This window comes from Otolemur garnettii, unplaced genomic scaffold (assembly GCF_000181295.1).
Source record: "Otolemur garnettii isolate 467f Iridium unplaced genomic scaffold, OtoGar3 scaffold00035, whole genome shotgun sequence".
In the NCBI taxonomy this organism is placed as follows: Eukaryota; Metazoa; Chordata; class Mammalia; order Primates; family Galagidae; genus Otolemur; species Otolemur garnettii.
Window position 1 is genome coordinate 4,544,972 of NW_003852430.1, and position 16,600 is coordinate 4,561,571.

Here is a 16,600-nt window from a genome sequence, read left to right on the forward strand (position 1 = left end):
ATGTTGAACTCACACTATCCCTATTGAACTCCTTATTAGCACCCTAATCAAGGGCTCCTAACTCACATTTGTTCTGCCAAAACAAGGTGCTAATTAACATCCCGATTCTACCCCAGTGATTATCAACCGGTGTGTTTCGGCACACTGGCGGGCTGACAGAGGATCTTAGGCACGCTCCCAGGACTTTTAAAGATCATTAATTAAATTATTTTTGAAAGAAGTTCAAAACACAGTAAGTATTTTTCACTCTTTTTTATCAACATAATTTAAGTGTGTCACCAAAGTTTAACTATAGGTCAAGTGTTTGGGGAGACACTGTTCTAGCCCCTATTCTTGTCTATCCATTCTGCACACAGCAGTAGCTTATAAACTGCCTCCAAGGCATTTCTTTTCATTATGTTATTCTTTTTGTCTTGCAAAATTTCAATGGCAAATGAATGCAGTTAGTTTCCAAATTGCAGTGAAGTGTCTCTACATCATGGACCTAACCACCCACCTTCTTAACTTTACCTCCCATCACTCACCAGGGACCCTCTGCTGCAGCTTGGGAACTTCACGAAAATTATTTCCTGGGCACATCTTTACCCATCTCACCTGTATGTCTTCACTCAAATTAGTTCTCTTCTTTTTCTTGTATCTGCATTCATCTTTTCACAACCAAATCTGGCCCCCAATTTTTGGTAACAATTTCCTAGCCACCCCGAGCTGCAGGATTGTCTTCCTATATTCCTTTGGCATTTAGGATAACCCCATGAATGTATGCAATATTTTCATTCTTTACCAAATGTCCTATGTAAGTCTTGCAACAACCTTATAAAGCAGGCATTGTAAATACCTGCATTATCTAGATCAGTGGTTCTCAACCCTTTGTAACAATGAAAATACATCCTGCATATCAGATATTTACATTACAATTCATAACAGTAGGAAAATTACAGTTACGAAGTAGCAACGAAAATAATTTTATGGTTGGGGGTCACCACAACATGAGGAACTGTACTAAAGGGTCGTGGCATTAGGAAGGTTGAGAACCACTGATCTAGATGAAGCTGAAGATGTATTCAGAGATGTGAGTGACGTATCCAAGCTCACATAGCTGGAATGCAGCGGAGACCATATTCAAGCTCTTCCTTCAGTTTCCACATCAGATTCATATTTGGCACATACTATAAAGTCTTATTGTTGAGCATGAGGTAATCATTTTCATCATTTCTTTCTGTCTTCCATATTAGATTATAAGCACATTGAAGGCAACATTCCCCAGGGCATCATCACACATGAGATGAAACTTCCAGGAAAATTTGATTAATTCTAAGAGTAGTTCAATCTCTCCACCCCATTTAAGAAGCCTCAGTGATACCTTTCTCTCTCTTATGTCCAATACTTAGATTCTGGACTCACAACTGATAATATGACAATATATCTGAGCTCTTATGTCATTTCTTGACCTAGCTCCCTTCTAAGTGAATTGCAAATTTCCTGAGGATATGTGCCTTTGATTAATAAAATGATATCTGCCAAATGTGGGCCATGAGTTGTATGAGTAAAAGGTGAGGGCAAATTACATTTCTAAAACTCATTCGAAGTAAAGAATCATTGGTGACACTTGTTAAAAACACCGATATCTACGATTCCAATTCAGTACTTCCTTAATTATGTTTCTCTACTCCTGACTTTTATTGAACACAAGGATTTGAGACAACTTGCTACAGAACAATGTGGCAAATGACATGGACTAAAGGCTCAGCAATAGCCCACGATGTTTCTGTTTACCACTCATTTGTTTGGGCGTGAGTGCTTGTAGCTGTGACTCACAGCACATGCAAAATCCTTCCCAGCTTCTAAAAGAGGACTCAGGATTTCAGTACTTTATGGTGTCTCAGAGAGCCTCTACATCTAAGATCTGGAAGTCACACAAGTAGGACATCTTCAAGGGAATTATTTAGATAGCCACAGGATCTCATGACAGGAAAAAGTCTTCATGCTTTAGAACTGAATGAAGAAGGTACTTACAGGCTCTCCCCGAGGTCCGTCCTGCCCCGGAGCACCAGGGGATCCTGCTTCTCCCTGTTAATAATTTGATAAGAAGAAATAGAAAATTCCATTTTCATGTCTGCTTACTAAAAATGACAGTATATATTATATCATTACATATCACATTCAATATACGCAGAAAAATTAACAATTCTTTTGGATTATTGATATTAACTCTGCCTGACTTCAAACAACTTTTTCAGAAACTCATAAAATGACTATATAAACATTAACACTTATATCTAATGGCAGATAATCGAGTTAAGTTATAAAACAACTATGGTACACTACAGTCATTCTTATGAGAATAGGGCATTCTTCAAAATAAACGTGATCAACATTCTGTATCAGTCCTTTTCATGTTTATTTTGATTTTCATTTTTACTTTAAAATTTATCATCCTGTTGGACCTAATTTGACCTCACCTTCCAAGAATTACATTTTAAAATCAAAATAAAACTTTCATTAGGAATGAAATTACTTACAGGTTATTCATCAAAAATATCTAGAGCTTTAATTTAGTATATAGCTATTTAAAATAAATATCTATGGCCTGGAGCCTGGGGCTCAAACGTCACGTCTAAGGTGCCTGCCACATACACCTGAGCTGGCGGGTTTGATCCAGCCCAGGTCCACCAAACAACAATGACAGCTACAGCCAAAAAATAGCCAGGCATTGTGGTGGGTGCCTGTAATCCCAGCTACTTGGGAGGTGGACACAGGAGAATCGCTTGAGCCTGGTAGTTGGAGGTTGCTGTGAGCTGTGATGCCACAGCACTCTACCCAGGGGGACAGCTTGAAGCTCTGTCTCAAAAAATAAATAAATAAAATAAAATAAGATAAACATCTAAAATGTATTAGAAAATAAATATCTAAAATATACATTTAGATATTATATTAATGTATATATAAATGTATTATTAGATATTTATAAATATCTTGTGTACATTTAGATATTTATTTTCCAATACATTTTAGATGTTTTAGAAAATAAATATCTAAAATATACATTTAGATATATATTAATGTATATATTAATATATTATTAGATATTTATTAATATTTTACATACATTTAGATATTTATTTTCTAATACACTTTAGATGTTTATTTTAAATAGCTATATGCTAAATTAAAGTTCCAAATAATTTTGATGAATAACCTATAAGTAATTTCATTCCTAATGGAAGTTTTATTCTGATAAAAATGTATACTTTAGGTAGCTTTTAAAATTATAATAGTTTTTAGTTATATACCTTCGAATTACTGTACTAAAATTACAGAAACACCTTATTTTACATCCACCTTTGGGTTGCTAAAATTTTTTTCCAGCTGAATCAATTGCTAGAGTACACAAAAGCATCTGACACCCTACCTACTAAGACAATAACTACCTGAATATAATCCTAAAATATATAATATCTGAACATTAATACAGTCATTAAATTACCTGAACAAAATAATGGGTAACAAGGGGAAGAACCTATGGAAATATTCTTAAATATTTAGATTTTTTGGAACCTAACAGGCATTCAGATCCCTGAATTTGTTTCTGTGCAGCAAATTATTCCAGCATAACAAGCAAGTTTTCTGCAAGCAATTAGGCCATGCTTGTTTCAGACTAGAAAGAACATTTTATCCTAGATGAGGGCAACAAAGTAAGTAAAACAAAAGCATTTTTCTTATAAATGTCTCAAATACATATATGATGTGAAATAAGTTTAAAGGGAAGAGAGTCTCAGAATATAAGCACTGAAGCATATTCCACTGCTATCATGTCTAGTTTTACATTCTAATGAATTCCAGAAATTGTAGAAAATGAAGCATAGAAAATTCTATAAAACTTGCAAACGTAATCAGCACGAAAAAATTCACCCATATCATTTTATATAAAAACGATTCTCCCATTTTATATGAATTCCTGCATTTCATCAGCACACTGAAATAGCAGCTAAAGCCAAGTATCTCATCTGTTCCAGTTTTATTTAGACACTAGATGACAGCTGAGGATAGAAAGAGCAAAAAATAATGCTTTCTTGTAAATTAATGAAAGGAGAAGGGGGAAAGTTCTCCTGAGCCAATGGTTTTATACAGAAAAGCTTATGAAAATGTCGGACAAAGCAAAAATGTTTGTTGAGTCCAATTATTTTGAAAGCTACAGTTTTAAAATCCTAAGTGACTCAAGGCAAGGGAAAAGTTAAACCCTAAATATTAGAAAATAATTCAGTGTCTTTATCTGAACTCAATGCTTCTATCAACAGGAGAACACTTCCACATCTGCGGTTCTCAAACATGGTCCTCACCACATAGATGAGCTTCCTAACTTCGCATGGGAACTTCTTCAAAACGCAAAAAATTCAACCCATTGAATCAGAAGTTTGGGGATGGGGTCCAGCAGTTTGTTTTCTAACAAGTCCCCAGCTGATTCTGATGTAGCCATTTGCAAACCAGGGCACTGCCATGACCACTGAACTTTGACTACCCTCAAGTATTGTAATATGTGAATGTGAGGGCCAGCAAGGGCCAGACTAACTCCATTTTGTTGTTTACTCCCCTATACCTCCCTTTTGCAGCTGCATACCAGAAATGTTGAGCAACCACATCTTGCTTCCTCCTCCACCCTTGCACTCACTCGCCCCATGACCCGCACACTCGCACAACATCTGCCCCCAGCGATAGCAACCCTACCCCTAGACCAGTCAGCTTTCCCCAGCAACCCTACCCCTCCCTTCTTCCTTTCTGTACCCTTAAAGCCTCCCTCCATCTTAGAGTCAGGGCTTCTCTGCTCTCCTGCTGTGCCAGGATCAGGAAGCCCAGGCCTGTTAATAAACAACCTCTTGCTTTTGCATCGGACTGGGTCTCGGGGTGATTTGTGGGGATTAGGGCACAACATGACCTCTTAAGCAAATCTGCATATAGATAAAGGGGGGAATGAAGTTTCCACACAATAGAAACAACTATTTTGGAACTGTATGACTACCTCCATCTATTAAAAAAATCTCTGCCCATTGCCCTTTATTCTAAGTAACAGGAGTTTTGTGAGGTTTTTTAAGTAGCCATCAGTCAAGTTTATCAATTGAAGTTCCAAAATTATTTCAGAATTTAATTTATTCTCATTCTTCCTACTTTTGAAGACAGCTAACCAGAATAATATGGAACTTAATGAGGAAAATATCACCCATTCTTTATCACCCACAGCAGTGATTCTTAAACTTTAGCTGCACCGGAATCACCTGAAGGGTCTCTTAACTGAACCCCATCTCAGAGTTCCTGATTCAGAAGGTCTAGGGTTGATTCCCCAAATTGGGACCACACTTTGAGAACTACTGCTATAGGCAAAATGGCAAGATGGAAACTTACAGACCCTCTCTGCTCTTACGAATTCCCTGCTTCTATGAATTGCGACATCATTGCATAACTTTACTCTTAGTAATACATTTTAGGATGGCCATGTTGCTCAGCAGGTCACTTGCTTACATAGCATTGTTTTCTGATTTGCATATTCTTTACAGACAGGAAACATAATTTACGTTATGCATTTTTTATCACCCACAAACATACAATTTTGCCAAAGATAAGGTAAGACTGTACATACAATTCTTTAAAACCATTGGAACATATCAAAGAAAGTGTTACAAAATATTTATTCTTAAATTCTCAATTTCAAGTGGATAAGAGAAATAGGAAAAATATTACTAACTAAGGCTCTATCATTTGCTGTTCGGAGATTACTCAAGACAGTTATAATAAGAGGATGCCTTATACTATTTATCTAGGAATATGCTCTTCATTTTTTTAATAATGGATTTTAATAATTTTCCATCAGGAGATGAAAGGATAATTTCTGTTTGGCCATTTTCCCTAAAATAATCAAATGTAGTATATAATACAACTAGCCTGTTAAATTCAATATTGTAACTAATACTTGATCATTTTCATAACCTAGGGAATCTAGTACAGGTCAGTTTGTTTGGCTTTTGGAAAAAAACACACAACATGGCTCCGCCTCAGATTTATAATTTTGCTATATATTAACTTTCTCCTTGATGCAAACTATTGAAAAAATATCATGCCCAACATTGTTCCTCAATCCAATTTCTATAGCTGAAGTCAAAAATGATTTATTCCACAAAAAACAGCTATTCAAAAAAAAGAAAAAAGAAAACTTAACCAAAAACAGACATTTGAAACTTGCATTGCCTGTGTATTTCCTTTCATGCTGTGGGCTTTGGTATTTACCCACAAAAATAAAAGGATGGAAAGTAACTTAGTTTGCCGTCATACCAAGCCATGAAATCAGGTGGAAGGTATGGTTTACTATTCATGAAAATATAATTTAATTTTGAAGAACAGCCTTACTTTGTTAATAAGGAAATACTTTATTTCACATAGTTTATTCTTAGTTTGTAAACAAATCTCTAGCATGTCAGAGGAGGTATTAAAAGTTGTAAAGCTAGGAATCTTCTCCTGGCTTCCCATACAGATGGAATCTCTGCAAGGCATTTTGTACAGAGCACACAAAGCAGGTCTAGAATTCTCACTCTGCCACAGAATTAACTAAACGTATGGATAAATCCTTTAATTTCTCTGAAACCAATACTATGCGTAAAATGCTATTTATACTCTCAACTTTGGCCAAGTGCAGTGGCTCACACCTGTAATCCCAGTACTATGGAAGGCTGAGGCAGAAGGATTGCTTGAGCCCAGGAATTCAAGGCTATCATGAGCTATGATCATGCCTCTGCACTCTAGCCTGGGCAAGAGAGAGACAATGTCTTTCAAAAAATACTCTCGACTTCATAGATTTTTTTTTTTTTTTTAGGAAAATAAGTGTCTTTGTGAAAGTGTCATACACAACTCTAGGTTCAGAAGGACAGACCCATTGCCAATAAGGAGTTGAGGTTTTAATAATTCTTTATTCATCATGTGTTTTAGGTTGTGTTATTTTCAAGTCACATGTTATTTTTAGATTTGAACTGTTATGTTGGTTATTATAATTTTGGAAAAATGTATATTTTTATAATAGGGTCAATCCATACTTTAATATAGCTACAATATCATTAAAAGCAGAGATTCAATAGTTTCATCATTATTTTCTATATTTTGAAAAGAGTATTTGGACTTAAAAATGATTTCTTAATAAGCTGGTGAAAAGCATTTTCACTAATTATTAAATTATGTCTATCTGAACTTAGACAAGTTATTTAATCTAGTTCTTAATTACCTCATCTGTAAAAGCATAAATTTTCACCACATTATAACTCATAAGGACATGAGATTAGTGAAAAATGCATGTAAAGTGCTGCAAAAAGATCCAAGCATATGGTATCCAATGAATTGTGTCTTTTCTCATAATCCATCCTCTTCACTTCTTTTCATACCCGGCTTAAATAATATACTTCATTATTTCCACCACTCTCTAACTATAATTCTTACGCCTTTGCTTCACTGTGCATCCACTGTACTGCTTCATACAAATTCCAATATTGAGTAAACCAGACTAAAAGCCACCTCTGACCTATGCTTACTTCCTAAGTACGTGGGCAAATAATACTGTCATAATCACACAGATAAATTCCAGCTTCACGTGGACTTCTTTGGTGCTTCTATATTTCCTACATCTCCTCTCTGCCACATTTTTCCCGTAGAAAGCTTCTGCTATATCAAAAGTCCAATCAACATACACTGTCTTTTTCTCTCCCTTCAACAGGTGACAATTCCCACATTCTTAGAAAACAACAGAAGATATTCTACCACCAAACCAACACACTTACCTGCATTTGCACCAGTCCATTCCTCTTTTTATTACAGTGAAGAGGTGGCCCTCATCCAACCTAAGATAATCACTCCTTACCCTTATCCCTATCCCATTCCTTCTCCTCCCTGCAAACGAGATGGAGCTCTTTATCTGGATCTAACTGCTTCTGGAATATTCCTTGGGTGTGACACAGGAATCTTAAATGGACACATGATGTTTCTTTCTACACCACCTCCCCAGCAGAAAACATTTTAAATCTCATTGACTAAAGAAATTGCTAACTTCACTATACATAAAAGTGGAAAGGCTCTAGAACTAAGAAGCCTAGTCAGCCATCCAAACTTTTACACCTCTACCTATTATTACAGGTCTAAATATATATAAGATATTTCAAACTTGAAAAGAATTGGCAGACAGAATCCAAACTTTTTCTATAAAAGAAAAAATAAAAAATGAGAACCAAAACATTGCCACGAATTTTCCTCACACAAAACTCAACATGATGTAGAAGAAAACTGCAACAAAATACTTTAACCTGGATTAACAAACATTATGCAACCATTTTAACTTGTTTAAAAAACACAGAAATTAAAAGCTCATAATCAAAACAAAAGAAGGGACAATACAAAATAAGAATTAAATTAACTCAAAAAAAGAAATAACATAGACAAAGTCATCTCACCCATGGTCATTGTGGTGGTTAAATTACATTAGCAAATAAACATAGCCAGTAAAAAAAAAAAAAAAAAAAAAAAAATGAAATTTTTAAATTCATTAAAAGGATCAGAAAATGACAGAGGTAGAAGACAAAGAAATCTCAACATATCTGTAATTGGAATCATTGAGTCAAAACAGTGTAACAGAATTTCTATTTAATACTATAATCCAAAAGAATGTTCTAGAATTAAAAGAATGCCTGAATCTACCTTTCAAAAGTTTTGTGAGATAACTGGAATTCTTAATTCTGAGACATATATGTGCTATGAGACTTTAAATGTAAAAGTATTTTTAACCTTTGTCTTCCATGCAAAAAGAAAAAGCCAGAAAAACACATTAAAAAATAAGAATGCAGAGACTATTATATTCACAACTCCTTCATAACAAATACATTAGAGGAAAGTTTTCATTAACACAAATGATGATTATGGAATATTGGTACAGGGACTGGTAACAAATATTGAGTACATTTAATTACAGATCTCACACAAAAGTGGAAAAAGAATGGAAAAATAGTTCATAAATATGATTTGACAAAGTAGAAGTAATACAATTAAACAAGAGGAAATGGATAAAGGAAGGGGGAAATAGAATAAATTCATAGATAATGGTATAATTTAAATTTAACACAACAAAGAGTTGATTTCTAAGTAACACAAAGGGAGGCTAAAAGGATTCTGAAGTGTGTATAGGGTGGCCATATGGTCTTTATGGTGACCCTGTATAAAGATTAGCAAAGATATCAGTATAAAGACCACTAAAACAAAAACATAAATCTTCCGAAATACCAAAAAAATTAAAAGGAAAGAAAACACAATAGACCACATTGAGAAAGAAGCATAGTAAATATAGCACAATACACAAAGTATTAACAAAATTATGACATAAGTATTATGATACAGATAAGAACAATTCTATGACTCAATGAATAAAAATAGACAGTATATTAAGAGAAATATTTTAATTGCCTTCAAAAGCAAAGACCAACTGTATGTTTGATATATAAGAGAGCTAAAATCATTTCAAAAAGCTAAAGCTAAACAATAGAAGAATGGGCAAAGGTACGGTAAGCAAATAAAAATAATCAGAAAGGAAAGGTATGATCCTGATATAAGATGATGTAAAATATAAGCTAAATATTGTAAAAGGAGACAAAAATGATACTTTATAATGCTAAAGCTACAATTCAAAGTAAAGATGCAGTAGTTATGAAAATCTATGCAACAAATAACACAGAAACAACACTCATAAGACAGAAAATTGAATAATAGGAAAACAATGCACTAATAATAGGATGCTAATATATAACTTTCTGTTACAGACAAGCCAAACAAACAAAAGGTTAAACATAGGTAAGATCTAAATAAGATATTCACTAAGGTAGATCTCATGAATGTATACTGAATTTTACAATCTAAAAATATAGATTTACCTTCTCAAATGCACAGGACACATTCCTGAAAATCAAACATATAATAAGTCAAAGAAAAAATTCAATACTGTACAGCTCCATCTCCATGCTCCCTACACTGCTAGAATCACTCCCCACACACAAGCATGGCTCCTTCTCTGCAGTCCTCATGCAGCAGTCTGACCCATGCAGCTCCTGTCCTGCCTCCAGGCCACAGCTCCAACTCTAAGACTCCTTCTGCACCCAGGCCCATGGCTCCACCCCTGAGGCTTCATCACAGCTTTTGGGATCATAGCTCCACCCTTCTGAGGTGCTAGTGCTGCCCCTTGGAACCCAGGTTTTTCCCCCTGTGGCTCCAGTGCTACTATCAGACTTGTGATTCTGCCCCCAAAATTCCAGTGTTATGCCTGGACCCCAAGACTCCAGCCCCAAGTCTCCACAACTGCTGCTGGGTCTGGAGAACCACCTTGAAGTACAGTGTTCTGCTGGGGACACCTCCAACCTCCATTACATCTTGAGGTGGTTCAAGCAAATAAGCATAGCCTAGACACCCATCACCACTGTCTAGATAGCATCACCCAGCTGCCACTGTCTCCTCTGCAGGAATACCCCATGTTAGAGCAACCTCCCACAACACCAGCTCCTAATTGACCTTTCAGCAATAAACTGGAGAACCCACCACTTCCCTGCACAAAAGTCATTCAGACCCAGCTTTAACTGTGACAATCACAGGGCAACAGGACAAAACAGAACAAATGCATTATAGGTTCACAGTATACTTGTCCCCAAGACACATACCTATCAATCAGATTTAAAAAACAGTAAAAATGAAGAAGTTCTATAAGCAGCAAGACAAAAGCAACAACTAACCTATAAAGGAAAATCCATCAGGCTAACAGCACACTTATCAGTGGAGACTTTACAAGCCACAAGGATTTGGGCCCCATTTTCTATCTTCTTAAACAGAAAAACTGCCAGCCAAGAGTCTTGTATCCACCAAAACCAAATCTCATAAATAATAGAGAAATAAAGACTTTTCCAGACACAAATACTAAAGAAATTTCTTACCTAGTTTACAGAAAATACTCAGAACTGAATCACACATGGATCAACACAATGGATAATCACCAGTGTAAAATCACTCACAAGGTAAGTTAACAGCTCATATAAAACAATAGCACAAGAGGGGAAAGCAAAGCAGCAAGTTACGACCTAACATGAAGAACAGAATAGCATCCAACATGTCAATACTAACACTCAACATAAACAGTCTGAAGGCCTCACTCAAAAGACATAGAATGGCTGAACAGATTAAAAAAACACAACCTGCTACATTTTAAAACTATTAAGAAATGAGTATAATTGTGATAGATGTGTTACTTGGTTCAATGCAAACATTTCACACTGTATATTGAAGCAGTACCCTGAACCCCATAAATGCATCAATATACAAAGTTATGATGTAATAAAAAATAATTAATTATTAAAAAAATAAAATAAAATAAAAAATAAATAAATAAACACAGCCAGGCTCGGCGCCCTTAGCACAGTGGTTACGGCGCTGGCTACATATACCAAGGGTGGTGGGTTCGATCCCAGTCCAGGCCAGCTAAACACCAACAACAACTGCAACAAAAAATAGCTGGCATTGTGGCAGTTGCCTGTAGTCCCAGCTACCTGGGAGGCTGAGGCAAGAGAACTGCTTAAGCCCAAGAGTTTGAGGTTGCTGTTAGCTGAACTCTACCAAGGGCAACATAGTCAGGCTCTGTCTCAAAAACACACAGACACACAAATCTACTTGAAGTCAAGGAAATTAAACAAGCTGCTGTTGAACAATCTTTGAATCAGTGATGAAATGTGCATTAAGATGGAAATCAAAAGATTCCTCCAACTGAAGGAGGAAGGGAACACAAGCTATCAAAACTCTACAGGATTCAGAAATCCTTCCTCAACTCATTCTATAAAGTTAACAATCACCTTGACCCCAAACAAGAAAGGATACAATAAGAAAAAGAAAACTATAGGCCAATATCACTTATGAATATAGATAGAAAAATCCTCAGCAAAATACTAGCAAAGAGAATTCAACAGTCCATCAAAAAATAACTCACCAAAACCAAAGTAGGCTTCATCCCAGGGACACAGGATGGTTCAAAATAAGTAAACCAATAAATGTGATTCACCACATAAACAGAAACAAAAATGAAGATAATATAATCCTAATAGATGCTGAAAAAGTATCTGACAAAATTTAACATCCTTTCATAATAAAAATCCTCAACAAACTAGGCATGGAAGGAACATATCTGAAAATTACAAGTAACATGTGGCAAACCCATAGCCAACATCACACTGAATGGGGAAAAGTTGAAAGCTTTCCCTCTAAGAATTGGAAGAAGACAAGGGTGCCCACTGTCATCACTTCTATTCAACATGGTATTAGAAGTCCGAGTTAGAGCAATCAGGGAAAAGGAAAAACCAATGAGAACCCACATTGGGAAAGAGGTCAAATACCCTTATTTGCTGATGAAATGACCATTTCATCATTAATGGATTAGCGAATGATCTACCAAAGGACTCCTAGAATAAAGAAATCCACTAATCTCTCAGCTTACCAAACTAATTCACAAGCAACAATAGCATTTCTACACGCCAATAGCAAAGAACTGAAAGTCAAACCAAAGACTTAATACCATTCACAATAGCTACAAACAAAATAAAATGCCTAGGAATGTACTTAACCAATAAGGTAAAAGATCTCTGCAGGGAGCACTGTGAAACAATGATAAAAGAAATCACAGAAGACCTAAACAAATTGAAAGAATATCTCATGCTCATGCATTGGTAGAATCAATCCTATTAAAAAGTCCATGCTTCCCAAAGTGATTTATAGATTCAACACACTATCAAAATACCAATGTCAGATTTCATAGATCTAGAAAAAATAATTCCATGCTTCATTGGGGAAAAAAAAAAAGACCCCAAATTGCAAAGCAGTCTTACACAAAAGGAACAAATCTAGAGGCATTGCATTACCAGACTTCAATTGATACTACAAGGTTACAATAACCAAAACAGCATGGTATTGGTATAAAAGTAGAGACAAAAATCAATGGAACAGAATAGAGAATGAAGATATAAAACCATCTACCTACAACCAACTGATCTTTGACAAGGCCAACAACATATACTGGGAAAAGAAAGCCCTATTTATTAAATGGTACTGGGATATTTGGATACCCATGTGCAGAAGTCTGAAACAGGATCCAAATCACCATTAACAAAAATTAATTAAAGATGGATAAAAGATTTAAATTTAGGGCATGAAACTATAAAAATTCTAGAAGAAAGCATAGGATAAACTCTTCTAGACATTGGCCTAGGCAACAAATTTATGACTAAGACCTCAAAACCACTTAACATAATAACATAAATAAATGGGACTTGATCAAATTATCATAAAAAGCTTCTGCACAGTGAAAGAAATAAGCAGAGTGAATAGACAATCTGCAGAATGGGAGAAAAGTCTCATAAAGTATACATCCAATACAGGGCTATTATCCATAATCTATAAAGAAGTCAAACAGAAAAATGACATAATTCCATTAAAAAGTAGGGAAAAGACACAATATAAGTTTTTCAAAATAAGACAAATAGCTATCAAACATATTAAAAATTGCTCAACATAACTAGTTATCAGGAAAATTCAAAGTAAAACCACCACAAGATATCACCTTGCCCTAGCTAGCATGGTCTTTCATAAAAAGTTGAAAAACAGTATATGCTAGTGTGGATACAGAGAGAAAAGAATGCTTATACACTGTAGGCAAGACTGCAAATTAGTACAACCTCTATGGAAAATAGTATGGCAATTCCTAAAAGAAATAAATATAGACTTACCATTCAATCTAGAATCTCACTACTGAGTATCTACTCAAAGTAAAAGAAGTTCTTTTATCAAAAAGACACCTGCACTTGAATGTTTATTGCAGCACAATTCAGAATTCACATTGTAAAAACATGGAATCTAAGTGCCCATCAATTCATGAGTGGATTAACAAAATCTGGTAAATATGTACACCATGCAGAACTTCTCAGCCATAAAAAGGAATGAAATAATGTCTTTGCAGCAATTTGGATGGAGCGGCAAAAAGACAATTATCCTAAGTGAAGAATCTCAGAAAAGGAAAAACAAACACCATATGTACTCCCTAATAATTTGGAACTAATCAATAGGCATCCATGAGTACAGGAAAAAGTAAAAATCATTGGAAATCAAAAGGGGCAAGAGGGGAAAAGGGAAGCCTACAAACCTACCTATCAGGTCCAATAAAATCCACGTAGGCAACGGGCACACTAGTAGCTCTGACTTAAGCATTACAAAGTATATCCATGTAACAAAAACATTTGCACCCCTGTAATATTTTAAAATAAAGAAAAAAATCTGCATTAACAAAAAGGCAAGAGGGCAAGAGAAGAGAGTAAGCACAACCTTCAAGAACAGCCCAGGAGCCGGACAAGTCACAGGGCCAAGACCCTATCAGAGTTGGGGAATCTGCGGCCTTAAGGAAACTTGTGACTTCCTGGTCCTTAAGTGTGGTCTTTTGACTGATTCCAAATTTTACATAACAAATCCTTTTATTAAAAGGGGTACAGCGGAGAAAGGTAATCTTTTCCTACTTCCTTTATTGCCTAAAAAAAGAACAGTCTTGAAATTAGAAGGCTGCAGGTTCCCCACCCCTAGGGGTGGGCAGTAATTCATTCTCCAATGCCTATGATGTTGGAAACTATTGTTGAAGTATACTCCCCGCCTCTAGTCAGTTGAGGGGATCATCCTTTTGATCTAGCTACAACCTCTGATAAGGGAAATACCTCTTAGCACATTGTGGGCCAAAATAAGAACATAGGACCTCTGCTTTAGTAGATAAGCCCTTTGAAGAGTCAGTGGTTTGATGATGCAATTAATCTGAGCAGAGGAGAAAGGAATCCCAGAGTCAGGCCTTAAAATCCAGGCCATGGCAAAACAGACTAGGAATTTTTACCATCTAATTTCCATCCCAGTATCTATGTTAGTTAAACTATTGGTTTCCCACAAATTCTCAATGACTTCTGGGCCATTTTCTTAGAAACCATCAGTGTAACTGATGCTTCTGGTTTCAAAAAATACACTAAACAAAAACATAGACAACTTTGAAAATGTGACCATTTTTCTAAGAAATCACTCTCCTTGGCTCTCAATCAGCAATACTCAAACTACCCCACATGTTTGTGTTGAGGTTGGGAGAGAGAAGCTGGCAATAGCTAATCCTATCAACATGAATGTGGGGAAAAGTCCTTCTTCTATGGTGAGTTAACAGAATGTAGATCTTCAGAGAATGACCCTTTTTATTCTAGCTTCATACCCTCATCTACTATTGTCTGAAGGGCTGGAAGTTAAGGATTCTTTCTTGCTCTCAGTACATCTCAGGGAACCCTAGAAATATCCAGGTGAGAATAGTTTCCCTGCTTGGTTGAGTTTCTGAGAATCTTACTGGAAGGTAGACTAGCTCAGGGGTTAGAAGCCTGAGCCCTGTGATCTGCAGCTACTTTAATCTTGGCTAAGAACTGGGTAGGTGTGAGATCCTATGAAGGCTATGAAGATTGCTTAACCACGGTGGTGATCACAGACATTCAGTTCCCCTCTCTTCCTGGTACCCAGAGAACTGAGCTCCCAGCTCCTTTGTGATTAGGTGGTACTATCTGACTTGTTCTGGCCAAAAAATTGTGAGTATGCATACCATATGTAATTTCTGGGCTGTACCATTTAATATCCAGTGAGATATTCTCCAGAATTCTCTCTGATCCCTCTGGTAGAGTGACCAGCAATATTCAAGCTGGTGATTGCTCCATCAGCCCAGGCTCCAGAGTCACTATGATTACCAGCAGCCCACCATTGATCTGTGCTAGACGTGTAGCATAAGAGAGAAATAAACATGGTTGTGCTAAGATACCCCCCCAAAAAAGAAAAGAAAAAAATAAAATATTCAATCAAACTTGTAAAGAAGAAATTATACAAACAGCATTCTCTAATACAGTGTAATAATACCAGAAATTTGCAACAGAAACAAAAGCCCTTTCAACCAAAACAAAACAAAAAAACTTAACTTTTTAAAAAGCTCTTACAAAAAATATAAATAAAAGCCAAAATTACAAAGTATCTAAGAAATAATGTTATGGAAAATATTGCACATTACAACACAATTGAAACAAAGACCAGAAAATATTTATAATTTAAGTTACAGTATAATTTCACTTAGAGTAAAGCCAACATTAAAAATGAAAACAAGTAAATTCAATTGTAAAAGGTAGAAAAAATGTAGGGAAAGAGAACAAAGACAGGTAATAAAGTAAAACACAGAAAAATGAACTCAATCAAATTCCAATGTTGGATCTGTGCAAAAGCCAACAGAGAAACTGTAAGTGTACAGATTTAAGCAAAAACAAAGTAGAGTGTAAGCACAAGTATTCAAAGTAAGAAATGACAAAGGAAGGATAATAATCAAAACAGAGAAAACTGTTGAAAAATCATGAGAGGAATTTGCACAATTTTATACAAATCACTTGAAAATGCCAGGTGAAATACTAATTTCCTAGAAAAATGAATTTTACTGTTATTTACCCTATGAGACTAATCCCCATGT

General features: G+C 35.6%; 1 protein-coding gene across 2 annotated transcripts in view; it reads right to left on the bottom strand.

The window, feature by feature from the left end:
- COL21A1 (collagen type XXI alpha 1 chain) overlaps positions 1-16,600 on the bottom strand; it is a 122,722-nt gene that overhangs the window by 41,458 nt on the left and 64,664 nt on the right. For both annotated transcript variants that reach the window (XM_023513144.1, XM_003789660.3), the window contains one exon: positions 2,014-2,067. In XM_023513144.1, the coding sequence (XP_023368912.1) occupies positions 2,014-2,067 (54 nt within the window). The remainder of the gene's footprint in view (positions 1-2,013; positions 2,068-16,600) is intronic.